At 41.7% G+C, this 14510-nt stretch overlaps 1 protein-coding gene across 12 annotated transcripts in view; it reads left to right on the top strand.

The window, feature by feature from the left end:
- The window catches only part of ICA1 (islet cell autoantigen 1), a 164440-nt gene that overhangs the window by 12035 nt on the left and 137895 nt on the right, over positions 1–14510 (top strand). For 10 of the 12 annotated variants that reach the window (XM_055589842.1, XM_055589838.1, XM_055589833.1 and 7 more), the window contains exon 2: positions 12295–12397. In XM_055589842.1, the coding sequence (XP_055445817.1) occupies positions 12381–12397 (17 nt within the window). In that variant the 5' untranslated portion in view covers positions 12295–12380. The remainder of the gene's footprint in view (positions 1–12294; positions 12398–14510) is intronic. The other 2 variants (XM_055589832.1, XM_055589834.1) reach the window with 1 other exon arrangement.

Raw genomic sequence — 14510 nt, 5'->3', positions numbered from 1 at the left:
CCTTATCTTTAAAAAGGAACATGTTGTGTTTATTATCTCTAAGCTTTCTCTTAAGTAAAAGTCACTCAGTTGTGTCTGACCCTTCGCTACCCCATGGTCTGTATAGTCCTGAATTCTCCAGGCCAGAATACTGGAGCGGACAGCCTTTCCCTTCTCCAGGGGATCTTCCCAACCCAGGGATTGAACCCAGATCTCCTGCATTGCAGGCAGATTAAAGAACCAGCTGAGCCACAGGGAAGCCCAAGAATACTGGAATGGGTAGTCTATCCCTTCTCCAGCGGATCTTCCCGACCCAGGAATCGAACTGGGGTCTCCTGCACTGCAGGTGGATTCTTTACCAACTTAGCTACGAGGGAAGCCCATCCTCTGAAAATAATTAAAATCAGCGTTATGGTTTTGTGATTAAGAGCAACCTAGATGTCAGCTAGCTTCATCTACTGTTTTACAGATGAGCCAAGTATAACATGAGCAAGCCACACTTGAGTTTGGCTTCCCAGGTGGCGCTGGTGGTAAAGAACCCACCTGCCAAAGCAGGAAACATAAAAGACCGGGGTTTGATCCCTGGATCGGGAAGATCCCCTAGGGTAGGAAACAGCAACCCACTCCAGTATTCTTACTTGGAGAATCCCATGCACAGAGGAGCCTGGTGATTGCACAGGGTTGCAAAAGAGTCAGACACAACCGAAATGACTTGGCACACAAGTGGAAGAGGGATAAGCTTGTATCATGATCATGGGCTTACAGGCTTTTATTTTATACTAAGCAGAATATTGGGATACAAGTTATATCGGCATTGGAAATATTTACTTCAGGATGTGATTTTAACAGAGTTAGGGAGTTACTAAGCTTGGTTAATGCCTGGATATAATATTTGAGCTGTTTTGAAACGTGAATGATCGTTTAAAAATATCCTAAGCCACGATTCATTAACAGAAAATGCAAATTTTAATAGAGACTTGCACATGTAGGTTTAAGTGAAAAGTCATCCATCTTTTAGCTGCCTTGAATATGGTTAGAATTCTGCTTTCCTCCCATATGATTTGCTGACTCACAAAATTAAAGCATGACTCATAAAATTAAATCATGATGGTGTTTCACATTTGCTTGTGAATTTATGAAATGTCAAAAAATCATTTGCAGGAGACTCAAACTCAACTGCAAACAGAACCCATTTAAAGTTATATGCAGTGCTCAAGTAGTCATAACCTTATCAAAATCTGAAAGGGAAAGCTGGGTGATATCTGAGACATAGGAAAAGCACCCATAAAAACTAGTCAGAATCACATTACTTTAACTAATGTTTGGCTTTTGAAGGGATAGAAGATGATTCAACTTCCCACCCTCCACAGGGAACCCTTTTTCTCAACTATGTGTAAACACATTTTGATGAATCAATATTGGAATAATAACAATAAATGCAGTTAGTTATGCCTGGAGGAATTGCTTTAGTTTTTCCCATTTCTACTGAAACTCTTTAGACATTTATACTTAAAACACTTTTCCTTCTCTATGTGGGAAGAAATCTTTCTAGACGTGAGAAAAGGGGGAAAGTGTTAGTTCCTCAGTACTGTCCAACTCTTTGCAGCCCCATGGACTGTAACTCACCAGGCTCCTCTGTCCATGAAATTTTCCAGGCAAGAATGCTGGAGGTGGTAGCCATTTCCTTCTCCAGGGCATTTTCCCAACCCAGGGATCAAACCCAGGTCTCCTACAGTGCAGGGGGATCCTTTACTATCTGAGCCACCAGGGAAGCCCAAGAGAAAGTGACTAGAGATAAACTTTTGGGGGAAAAGATGAAAAATATATTGAACAAAATAAGAAGGAGGAACATTATTTTTTTTAACATGGTATGTAGCACCTCTGACAAATGTGTATTTCTTCTGTTCATTTGACGATTCATCAGAAGCCTGTGTCTGAGTCCTGGTGCTGGAGCCAATTTGCTTTGTTCTCTCTGGATCACAGGTCCCCAGTTTAAAAGGAAGAGACTTTGTTCTGTTGTTTCTTAATGACCTCTAGATTCTAAATTATACAACTTACATTAGTTCTGTTGTTATATGTCAGAGAAATAAAACCAACTATTGAAAACTGGTAGTAGTTCTAGATGAAGTTGTTCTCTGAAAAAACAGAAAGATGGAATGAGGAGAAAATTATATAAATTAGTACCCTGCAAAATTGGAAGTTACATCCAAGAGACCTGCCACAGGTGTCCATTTGTTATGGAAAGTCTATTAGGAACTCTCTAGCAAAGACAGGACACAGAAGGTAATCACCGCATGTGAAGTAAACCGCTTCAAACGTCTACCCTCCAGGAGCTACAAAGTATATCTAAATGCTGAAAAGCGACTAAAGGTGCTTTCAGAGATTGGTCCCCATATGTCCCCATGTGTCCCAGGTCACAGCTCTTGTTCTTAAAAGTTGTAGGAATGCACAGCTGCTTATGGTTGGTTGCATGCACCTGCGCGCATCTGCACGCGCACACACACACCCATGCAGTTCTACTATAGAAGCAGTTTGTTCTTTGCTTTCCGTCTGTCTAGAATAATACCCTCCCAACATACCCACAGGGCTGCCCAGGTGGCACTAGTGGTAAAGAATCCTCCTGCCAGTACAGGAGATGCAAGAGATGAGGGTTCAATCCCTGGGTCAGAGAGATCCCCTGGAGTAAGGAAATGGCACCCCATGCCAGTCAGTACTCTTGCCTGGGAAATCCCACAGGCAGAGGAGCTTGGTGGGCTACAGTCCACGGGGCCGCAAAGAATGGGACATAACCGAGCAACTGAGCACACATACCCACACACACTCCTACCTGTCCCCTGGCCAGCAACCACTGATTCTTGGAATCCCAGCCCAGAGGCCGGGTAGGGAGCCAGCCCAGTGCCCTGACCTCTCTTTTCTTCTAACCCTGGGTACCTCCTCCTGCCATGGCACTTACTCCCCATCACAGGAAGTGCTCGGCACTCCTTGACTTCAGATTCTCCTGTTCACTTATACACAAGTATCCCTGAAAGTCTGTGGCGGGTAGTGATGGGTAATTTTACAGGGGTTTAAGTTTAAAGAATTATTCTGTATTTCATCACATATGTGAACTCATTGCTCATGAGGTCTTTCACCATCTTATGTTGCATGAAGAAGAAAAATGACTACCAAACAGTTGACAAGGGATCGATTGTAGGACACATCCCAGCTCCAGGAAGGTTGCAGTGTGAACACATCTGCAGTTGGGATTCAGCGCCATGTGGTGCCATGAAGCTGGTGTTTGGGAATGAGTGATCTTACTATGGGATGATTCAGACATACCCCCCCACACCTACATATACTGTAAGACTCTGTTCTTGTCTCTTGTAAAGTGTGTTTAAATGCTGGTGTGCACAACAGAATGAAGCACTTCAAGATGGTGACAGTTTTTAGTTAGAAAATAGAGATTTTGAATAAATCAGACAAATGACAAATTTGTCAGTGGTTCCAATCTGCAATTCAAGAGAATCCGCCGTATGCTCAGTACAGATTAAGGAAAAGGGGATATTGGATTCAGTTTCAGCCAGGACTCCAGCTAATAGAAAACCTGCTCCCTGAGGGAGGAGAAAAACCTACCGCTTAAGTTGGACAAGGAATTAATTTGAGACATGAAAACTGCCCAGGAGACAGGACACACTTAGGAAACATGAGGCAAAAGGAAGCTTACTGTTTTTGTGGGTTGAGAGTATTGGTTTGGTGACATATATCTTACCTTTACTCTGAGTAAGAGTTGGCTCAAGAATTTTAGACTCTTTGCATAATTCAAATATAATCAGCGAACTCCATAAGCTCCTAGAAAAGGGTTGTGGGCCAGAATAAATGTTCAGTGCAGTCGAAGGCAGCCTATATGGAGTGAAAATACTCAACGCATGTTAACTTTCCAAGGAGGAGAATCCAGTATCAGGATTTGAGGCAGCTAAAATTGACTCTTTTGGAGCAGGGCATCAAACTTTGGTTAAACCAGGCTTGCTTTAGTGCTCTATGAACCTTGGAGTGATTCAGAAGAAACTTTTGCATATGTGTTGGCCAACCTGTGTGTTCAGAATGTCTTTTCAGTAGCTATAGAAAATAGAAACAAGTGGGACAGCTGTGGTCTGTCCACATGGGAAGATAAAATTGAAGAGTCAACACGCCAAGCAAGTAAGAAAAGCGGAGATGAGAATGAGCATAATGATTGCACAGAACCCCTGCAGAAAATGTGAACAAAATATCCCTCCTCCCTGTTCGTCCCGTTGTCCCCTCGTGGCAAGATGGTCTCTCAGCCACATGGGTGTATTTGAGAACAGCTCCTGTTTTGAATGCCTGGCCTTACAGCCTGAGGAAATGGCAACCCGCTCCAGTCTTCTTGCTTTGGAAATCCCATGAACAGAGGAGCCTGGCGGGCTACAGTCCTTGGGGTTGCAAAGAGTCAGACACAACTGAGCGACTGAGCACACTGGAGCCTGAGCTGGAGATATTTCAACTCTGTCAAAGTGCAGCCTGGGAAAGTCTTAAGAACATTAGTTTGGTAGTCTTGGTGTCACCCTTAGTGTCTCTGCAGCCCTACCTCTGAGCAGGGCTACCTCTTTCCCCTTTATTACTTGTCAGAGACACAGAACCTGCTCTTCATGTACTCATCCCCCCACCCTCAGGGTTGCTCCACCAGAATTAGGAACTAACTTTTCATTGATCTATTAACTCATGGGCTCCTACTTCTTAGAGTAGGTCTTAAATTATTATTGGTTCATCTGCTTTGTCCTCGGGGAGACAGAGTTTAGTGAGACACAAACATACATGTGGTCAGGTGGTGCTGAACTGAACAGTATTGGTGCTTTTATTTTTTTTTATCATGGGACTCAGCGTCCGTAAGTAACTTGATACTTGCTCTTCGTTGCCTATCTCCCAAGCTAAGGTGACCACAAGTAGAACTTGAGGAAGTCTCTGTGCTATTAACAACCATTTATTTTGGGTTTCTTTCATAAGTGCCTTGTGGCAGAAGTGGAGAAATAGCTTCCTGTGCAGAATCATGAATTGGAGTATTAGCTATTCTTAGACTTTGTTTTATTTTATAGGGCAAGTGATATTTTTACAGCAGAATTTACAAATTTGGGGATACATGAAGATTTCTTTAGGTGTCTCTTGCAAATGTCAACAGTCTCCTGGATCTGGAAATTATGTTTGTATTCATCAGTCTTTCCTGCTCAGCTAGCTTTTCTACTACTATAGCCAATGATCACATGTATTGTTTGAGCATTTAATGTCACTAGTTTCAATGTAGAGTGCATACAAGATTTCAGACTTGATAGAAAATCATGAGTGCAAATATTCAATTTGTAATTTTTAAATTGATTGCATGTTGAAATAATATTTTAAGATACATTGCATTAAATAAAATATATTTAAACTTTTTTACCCTTTTAACTTTTTTTTTTTTAATGAATGACTTTTCGTGTTAACCTTTGCTAGGATTGGTATTTTCAACTTTGTGTGTTTGTTTAGAATGTAACCATTCTAAAAGATGTGTAGGATATCTCATAGCTGTTTCTATTTGTTTTCCCTAATGTACAATGCATTTATTTTCTCATAATTCCCTTATTATCAGTGTCTTTGTGTGATTTTGTTCCCATTTGTATACCTTCTATGGTGAGGTATCTATACGTGCCCATTTTTTTTTAACCTTTTAACTCCCTTCACCCATTTCTCCAACCACTTACCACCCACCTCTGGCAACCACCAATATGGTATGAGCTTGTTTTTTGTCTGTTGGTTTTTGACTCCACATATAAGAGAGATTAGGATGTATTTATCTTTCTCTATCTGATGTATTTCACTTAGCGTAATGCCCTCAAAGTACATTTATGTTGTTGCAAATGGCAAGGTGTCAGTCTTTTTTATGTCTGAATAGTATCCCATTAGGGCTTCCCAGGTGGCTCAGTAGTAAAGAATCTACCTGCTGAGCAGATGTGGGTTCGATCCCTGGGTCAGGAAGATCCCCTAGAAAAGGAAATGGTAACCCACTCCAGTATTCTTGCCTGAAGAATTCCGTGGACAGAGGAGCCTGGTGGGCTACAGTCCATGGGGTCACAAAGAGTCGGACATGACTTAGCAATTAAACAGCAGCAAGCAGAGAAGGCAATGGCACCCCATTCCAGTACTCTTGCCTGGAAAATCCCATGGACAGAGGAGCCTGGTAGGCTGCAGTCCATGAGGTCGCTAAGAGTTGGACACGACTGAGCGACTTCACTTTTCACTTTCATGCATTGCAAAAGGAAATGGCAACTCACTCCGGTATTCTTGCCTAGAGAATCCCAGGGATGGGGGAGCCTGGTGCGCTGCCATCTATGGGGTCGCACAGAGTCAGACACGACTGAAGCAACTTAGCAGCAGAAGCAGCAGCAGGAATATCCCATTTTTTATGTATATATGTTTGTATGTGTATGAATGTGTATATACACGTTATAATTTATCCACTCAGGCATCAGTGGACACTGGAAATTTAGGCTGTTTTGGTATCTTGGCTATCATAAATAAGGCTGCAATGAACATGAGGGTACAAATATCTTTTTGAGTTAGTGTTTTCATTTCAGATAAATAACCAGAGGTAGAGCTGCTAGATCGCATGGCAGTTCTGCTTTTAATTTCTTGAGGGACTGCCATTCTGTTTTATTTAGGGGCTATGCCAGTTTACATTCCCGCCAACGGTGCACAAAGGTTCTCTTCTCCACATCCTTGCCAACACTTGCTATCTCTTGTCTTTCTGATAATAGCCCTTCTGGCAGGTTTGAGGTGATATCTCATTGTGGTTTGGATTTGTATTTCCCTGATGATTTAGCATATTTCCATGTATCTGTTGGCCATCTATATGTCTTCTTGGGAAAAATGTCTATTCAGGTCTTCTCCTCAACTTCTAATCAGATTGCTTTTGCTGAGTTGTATGAGTTCTTTATATATTTTGGCTATTACCCCATATCAAATATATGATTTGCAAATGTTTTCTCCCATTCAGCAGGTTGCCTTACATTAGCTTTTGAGTAAGATGATGTCCCTCTTATTTATTTTTCCTTTTGCTGCTTTGCTTTCAGTGTCAGATTCAAAAAGTTATTGCCAAGACCTACATTAAGGAGATTACTGCCTATGTTTTCTTCTAGTTTTATGGTTTCAGGTCTTACATTTAAGTCTTTGATCCATTTTTAATTTTTGTGCATGATGTGAGATTGTAGTCATTTATTCTTTTGCATATAGCTCTCTACTTTTCCCAACACAACTTATTGAAGAGACTATTCTTTCCTCCTTGTATATCCTTGTCTCCTTTGTCATGAATTAATTGACTGTATATGTATGGGTTTATTCTTTTTATTTTTTAATATAAATTTATTTATTTTAATTGGAGGCTAATTACTTTACAATATTGTATTGGTTTTGCCATACATCAACATGAATCCGCCATGGGTGTACACGTGTTCCCCATCCTGAAACCCCCTCCCACCTCCCTCCCCATACCATCCTTCTGGGGCATCCCAGTGCACCAGCCCCAAGCATCCTGTATCCTGCATCGAACCTGGACTGGCGATTTGTTTCTTATATGATATTATACATGTTTCAGTGCCATTCTCCCAAATCATCCCACCCTCGCCCTCTCCCACAGAGTCCAAAAGACTGTTCTATATATCTGTGTCTCTTTTGCTGCCTCGCTTACAGGGTTATTGTTACCATCTTTCTAAATTCCATATATATGCGTTAGTATACTGTATTGGTATTTTTCTTTCTGGCTTACTTCACTCTGTATAATAGGCTCCAGTTTCATCCATCTCGTTAGAACTGATTCAAATGTATTCTTTTTAAAGTCCGAGTAATACTCCATTGTGTATGTGTACCACAGCTTTCTTATCCGTTCATCTGCTAATGGACATCTAAGTTGCTTCCATGTCCTGGCTATTACAAACAGTGCTGCGATGAACATTGGGGTACACGTGTCTCTTTCCATTCTGGTTTCCTCGGTGTGTATGCCCAGCAGTGAGATTGCTGGGTTGTATGGCAGTTCTATATCCAGTTTTTTTAAGGAATCTCCACAGTTCTTTTTGTTTTTTTTAACGTGACTGTTAGATCATTTAAAATTATTTATATAGCTCATAAAGATCTTCCCTGCTGCTCAGCAGTAAAAAATCCACCTGCCAGTTCAGGAGATGGGTTAGATCCTTGGGTCAGGAAGATCCCTTGGAAAAGGAAATGGCAACCCACTCCAGTATCCATGCCTGGGAAATCCCATGGACAGAGGAGCCTGATGAGCTACAGTCATGACATCACAAAAAGTCTAAAATAAATAAATATAGCTCATAGTATATTTCTGTTGGACAGAGCTGACATAGACTATAGGTTTCTTGAGGCCAAAAATGGTGTCTGACACAGATAGTCAATCATGTTTGATAAATCAAACTGTTGATATGAAGTGAATGAATAGATGAGAATTATAATAATTTTTAAAGTAATGATTTGACACTGTAGATGGATTTAGAAGGTGATAGGTCAGATGAAATGTATTTTGTCAGGAAGTCATTAAATGTTTATTAATTTTCCCCAGTGAATGGGGCTGAAACATACATTAAAAGAAATGCAAATTCTGGCAGCAGCTGCTACTCTTGAGACATTGAGATCTGCCCTGTACAGGCTAACCTGGTTTTGCTACCCACGATTCCATTGTTCTGCGTGCTAGATTGTCTCAGTCGTGTCCGACTCTTTGTGATTCCATCGACGGTAGCCCACCAGGGTCCTCTGTCCATGGGATACTCCAGGCAAGAATACTGGAGTGGGTTGCCATGCTCTTCTCTCCTTTGTTCTAGTGCCGTATATAATACAGAAATTTGTTTAGGAGTGATCCATTTCCAGAGAGAATTCTTCCTGTGTATCATTTAGCTGTGGTTCTCAGACTTTAATGTGCCTAAAAGTCACTTGCAGAGCCTGTTACAAATGCAGATTCCCAAAGCCATTTCCAGAAATTCTGAGTCATTAGGTAAGAGATGGCTCCCAGGAATCTGCATGTTACCGCCCCAGAAGATTCCAGCATGACCTGTAAACAATGCCTTGAGGACCACTGCTGTACGGCAGCATAATCTGGGAGTAGCCTGGAGGTTCAGGTAGAGGGGCAGATTGCTTAGTGATTCTTTCCCTTTTCCAGGGGATCTTCCCAACCAGGGATTGAACTGACGTCTCCTACATTGCAGGCAGATTCTTTACTGTCTGAGCCACCAGGGAAGCCCATTCTACTCTAAAGAACTGAAATTGTTAAATATTTTAATACTCAAAAGTTGCAGCAAAGGAAACAGCAGTGAAAAGGCAACCTACCAAATGGAAAAAGATATTTGCAAACCATATATTAGATAAGGGGTTAATATCCAGAATATATAAAGAACTCCTACAATGCAATGACAAAAGAACGTACTCGATTATAGAAAAAAAAAATAGAGGACTTGAGTAGACATTTCTCCAAAGAAGATATGCAAATTGCCAGTAAGCACTTGAAACTATGCTCAGTGTGCATGCACATGGTCAGGGAAATGCAAGTCAAAACCACAGTGAGATACCCCCTCACACCCATTAAGATGGTTGCTGTCAAAAAAACAACAAACAAAATAATGAGTGTTGGTGGAGATGGAGAGAAATTAGAATAATTGAAGCCCTGTTGGTAGGACTGTAAAATATGCACTTGCTATGGAAAAAAGTACAGAGATTCCTCAAAAAATCAAAAATAGAACTACTGCTCTGTGATCCAGCAATCCCATTTCTGGGTATATATCTAAAAACGATAAAAACAGGATCTTGAAGAGATATTTGCACACTGATCATTCACAGTAGCGAAGATTTGGAAACATTCTAGATGTCTATCAGTGGATGAATGGATTAAGAAAAAATGTGCTATATATACACGATGGAGTATTATTTAGCACTAAAAAGGAAGGAAAACCTATCCTGTCCTATGATATGGATGAACCTTGAGGACGTTATGCTAAGTGGGTTGCCATGTCCTCCTTCAGGGGGCCTTCCTGGCCCCGGGATCAAACCCACGACTCTTACATCTCCTGCATTGGCAGGTGGGTTCTTTACCACCAGCGCCACCTGGGAAGCCCAAGTGAAAGAAGCCCATCACGAAAAGACAAATACTTTAGTATTCCACTTATCTGAAGTACCTAAGAGAGTCGAACTGTATAGTAGAGTGATAATTGTCAGGGTCTGGGGGGAGGCAGAAATGGGGAGTTGTTCAGTGCAGGTCGAGTCTCAGCCATGCAAGATGAAAACATTCTGGAGCTCTGTTGTAAAACAGTGCACAGATGGTTAACGGTTCTGTACTGTTTACTTAAGATTGTTCCAAGGATAGATTTATTACATGGCTTTTATCATAATACAAAATTAATTAAAAAGTATCAACTATCCTAATAGTTCATGGTGATATCAAACTCAAGGGAAGAATATCATTTGTTTCCTTGGATAATACCTTTTTTTTTTGAGAAATTTTGTTGGAAGCCTTGAGCTACATAAAATAAATGTGTGCTTGCTGTGAAGCTGTGTGGGTGGTGAGAGGAATGGAAGCTTGTGACCTCTCCATGATTTATTAAGTAGAAGGCAAGCCTTACTCATCGTGAGTGTCATTCCCAAAGCAACGTGTCCAAAAACCTGGATGCTCTCCAGGAGGAAGAGAGATGCTGATTGTGGGATGCTGTCATCTCAGAGGCATCCGACACTCAAGAAAATGTCATCCTTTCTCTCTCCTGTGCCCATACCTGAAGCCTGGAATATCAGCATCTCGATTGCATTTCCCTTAAAATGTTTAAAAAATTCCTTAGAAACTCAAATCATTTTAGGGATCCTGGTTGCCAGGATCGTTTCTGAGGCAGAGGGAGAAGGATTGGGTTGATGTTATTGGAGCAGCCAGAGCCTTCATACGATGAGCATTCACTCTGGCAGCCAGCAAGCCGTCTCTGTCTGGTCAGAGGCCATTCCTTTAGGTAATGAGTTCTCCATTCATTCTGGTAACTGGCAGGCACATGCGGGTGGGGGAGGGTGTGGGCTGGCTCTTCCCCTCCCTGCGTTTGCCTAGCTCCCATGAGTGGGGCAAATGGTGGTGGTTTAGTTGCTTAGTCATGTCCAAGTCTTTGCAACCTATGGACTATAGCACACCAAGCTCCTCTGTCCATGGGGTTTCCTAGGCAAGAATACTGGAGTGGTTACCATTTCCTTCTCCAGGGGATCTTCCTGATGGAGGGATCGAACCTGGGTCTCCTGCATTTCAGGCAGATTCTTTACCGACTGAGCCACCAGGAAAGCCCAGGGCAAATGGAATGAGGTGCAAAGGCATCAAGTGACTCCTATATTTACTAATGAGATGAAAATACAGTACTGGGTTGATCAAAACTGAAATAATCACATTTTCTTCCTTTGTACCTTTATGGTGTTTTGTTTTGGCTTCTCTTTTTGTTTGCTTTTGTTTTGGCAATGTGCTGGTTTACTTTTCAGAAATATTAATTATGAGGGATTTAAAATCTACAGAGACCTACAGATGCAGTATACTCATGACCTAGCTTATCAAAGACAACGTTGTGGGTACAAAGTCCCTGTATATGCCTCTTAAATTATATTCCCTGTCCCTACAGCAGTGGTAGCTGCTGTCTGGAATTCAGTGTTTGTCATTCACATTTCTTTATGCCTTCACTATATAATGCTTGTATATTTCAATAGTACAGAGTATTGCTTGCATGTAATGGTCTCATATTTTCTGTAGTCTTCTGCAACCTGCCCTTTTCATTCAACCTGCCTGTTTACTTCTTAAACCTCATTTGGGATGCTTCTTCCAGTGTTACTTAGCTAAACTACTCTAGATGCTCTACTACTACTCTAGGTACTACTCTGCTGCTAAGTCACTTCAGTCATGTCCAACTCTGTGCGACCCCATAGACGGCAGCCCACCAGGCTCCGCCGTTCCTGGGATTCTCCAGGCAAGAACACTGGAGTAGGTTGCCATTTCCTTCTCCAATGCATGAAAGTGAAAAGTGAAAGTGAAGTCGCTCAGTTGTGTCCGACTCCTAGCGACCCCATGGACTGCAGCCCACCAGGCTCCTCTGTCCATGGGATTTTCCAGGCAAGAGTACTGGAGTGGGGTGCCATTGCCTTCTCCAGGTACTACTCTAGGTACAGTGTTACTGTGGAGTGATGTTTGGCTCCTAAAATGGCTTAGATTGAAAAATGTTATGTGTCAAATTAATGTAATAGTAGTACAGTGTGTAACTGCTAAACGTATTTGCTTTATTTCAGGTTATAATGTAACTTATCCTCTCATGCTTTTTCCCTGCCCCTTCTCCCCAAATCATCAACAGTAGAAAAAAGAAGAAGGAGGAACCATGTCAGGACACAAATGGTAAATAATTTGTTGTCTCTTCTGAATTGGGGGAGGCTGTTGAAAAAGGAAAGCATGTAGTATATACTCAATAAATGTCTACTGAATGGAAAAATCAGGAGTCACAATAGAGTAAATAACCTATTAGCCTTCAGCCAGTGTTGAATATGTGCCGGGCTGGGCTGTGCTTGGTTGCTCAGTCGTGTCCCACTCTTTGCGACCCCATGGACTGTATGTAGCCCACCAGTCTCCTCTGTCCGTGGGGATTCTCCAGGCAAGAATACTGGAGTGGGTTGCCATGCCCTCCTCAGAGGATCTTCCCAACCCAGGGATCCAAGCCAGGTCTCCCGCATTGCTGGGGATTCTTTACCATCTCAGCCACCAACAAAGCCCCCATGCTGAGTACAGTCAAGTTCAGTATCCCTACTAAATGTAATATGAAAAGCAATAACCAAAAATATTCTCTGAGAAATTCATTTACATGTACCTTTTTTCTTGGGAATCTAGTGATAGCTTTTCTTACCATCATTTTTTCAGAGTAATGAGTTGATACATTTTTCAATCTCTGTCTTATTTACAACTTTTAATATTAGAGTTATAAGGGAATTTTATATAGGGCAGCTATAAAATAACAATGTAACTGTATAATGACAAAAATACCTCAGACTCATTAATTAATAACTCAGAAGTCATTAATAGTCATGACTTCAACCTTCATGAACATCCAGGAGCCAGTCATTGCTAGAAATAGATGATGCTAAATAAAACAGATGTGGTCCTCACACGGCAATATTAGCACTGCCATTCACATGCCTATAACTCATCTAAGCATCGTGTTAAACTGCTTATAAATTCAGGTCTGCTATAAGCAGTGTTTCTGAACCCTTTTGAAACCTTGATCCACTGGTCAAGGTGATCTTTGTCATGCTTTACCTCCTTTAATTTGTATCATGAAAAAATACAGTGCCTATTTTCATTTTTCAAAGGTACAATTAATTATAATAAAGACTATACTTTTTAATTCCTCCTCTCTCAGTAGAGAAGCATCAGGTCCAGCTCCTCAGTAATATCGAAAGTCACACTTTAAAAGAATTTTGCATGTCTTAAAATGTAATGAGCTTTAAAAGGTAATTAATAAACAGCTAAGGGATTTTGTTTCCCTGAGTATCCCCATTTGACAACTCTCTAAGAGTTGTCAGACTGTTTTTTTAATTATTCCATCTTGCCTCATTAAGACAAACGATGGCTTCATCCCCTGACCCTCTTAATGGCTGTCATATCTTGGCAGCAGGCGCAGGGAAGCAGGTAGTTAAGTCCCCCACTTAACCACCTGGGAGAGCCCCAGGAGGTGGGCCCTTCCCCAGAGCCTTTCTCCCATTTACCTTTTGAAGCCACTTTACCACTTGCTACTGAAATGCTTGGGCTGCAGAGAACATTGAAATGCATGCTGCGCTGGGATTTAGAGGCTTGGATTTTAATCCTGTGTGATTCTGGATAAGATTCTTAACATTTTGAAACCTGAGATTCCTCATTTGTTAAATGACAGGAGTGAAGGGTGTTGACTAGATCTCCAAAGTCCTTTTTTTTCCCCTTCAAAATAAAAAATTTTTTAAATCTATGACCTTTGACCAAAAAAAAAAAAAAACAACAATAGAAGTCCGTCCTACTCCCCACTCTTGAAAATTCCTTTCCCTTGAAATAGCCACAGTTTGGGGAAGTATATTCTTCCCATCTCTTTCCAGCTGCTCTGGGTGTCTGGTGCTGTGCGTGGGCTCTGTCTAGTTGCAGTAAGCGGGGGCCAGTCTGTTGCGGTACTCGGTCTCCTCGTGGTGGTGGCCTCTCGTTGCAGAGCACAGTCTCTGCAGTGTGTGGTGATGGCACGCTAGAGTGTGCAGGCTTCCGTAGTTGCAGCACACGGGCTCAGTGGTCATGGCACACAGACTTCGTTGCTCCGTAGCATGTGGAATCTTCCTGGACCGGGAATCAAACCCATGTTCCCTGCCCTGGCAGGCAGATTCCCAATCACGGGACCACCAGGAAAGTCCTCTTCCCATCTTTTAACACACATAGTATGTAGAAGGATTATCTTTTATACAAAAGTTATACATATTTTCATTTCCTTTTCTCTGATTTA

Source organism: Bubalus kerabau, chromosome 8 (assembly GCF_029407905.1).
Source record: "Bubalus kerabau isolate K-KA32 ecotype Philippines breed swamp buffalo chromosome 8, PCC_UOA_SB_1v2, whole genome shotgun sequence".
NCBI classification, from domain to species: Eukaryota; Metazoa; Chordata; class Mammalia; order Artiodactyla; family Bovidae; genus Bubalus; species Bubalus kerabau.
This window is presented reverse-complemented; position numbering and strand designations above follow the sequence as displayed.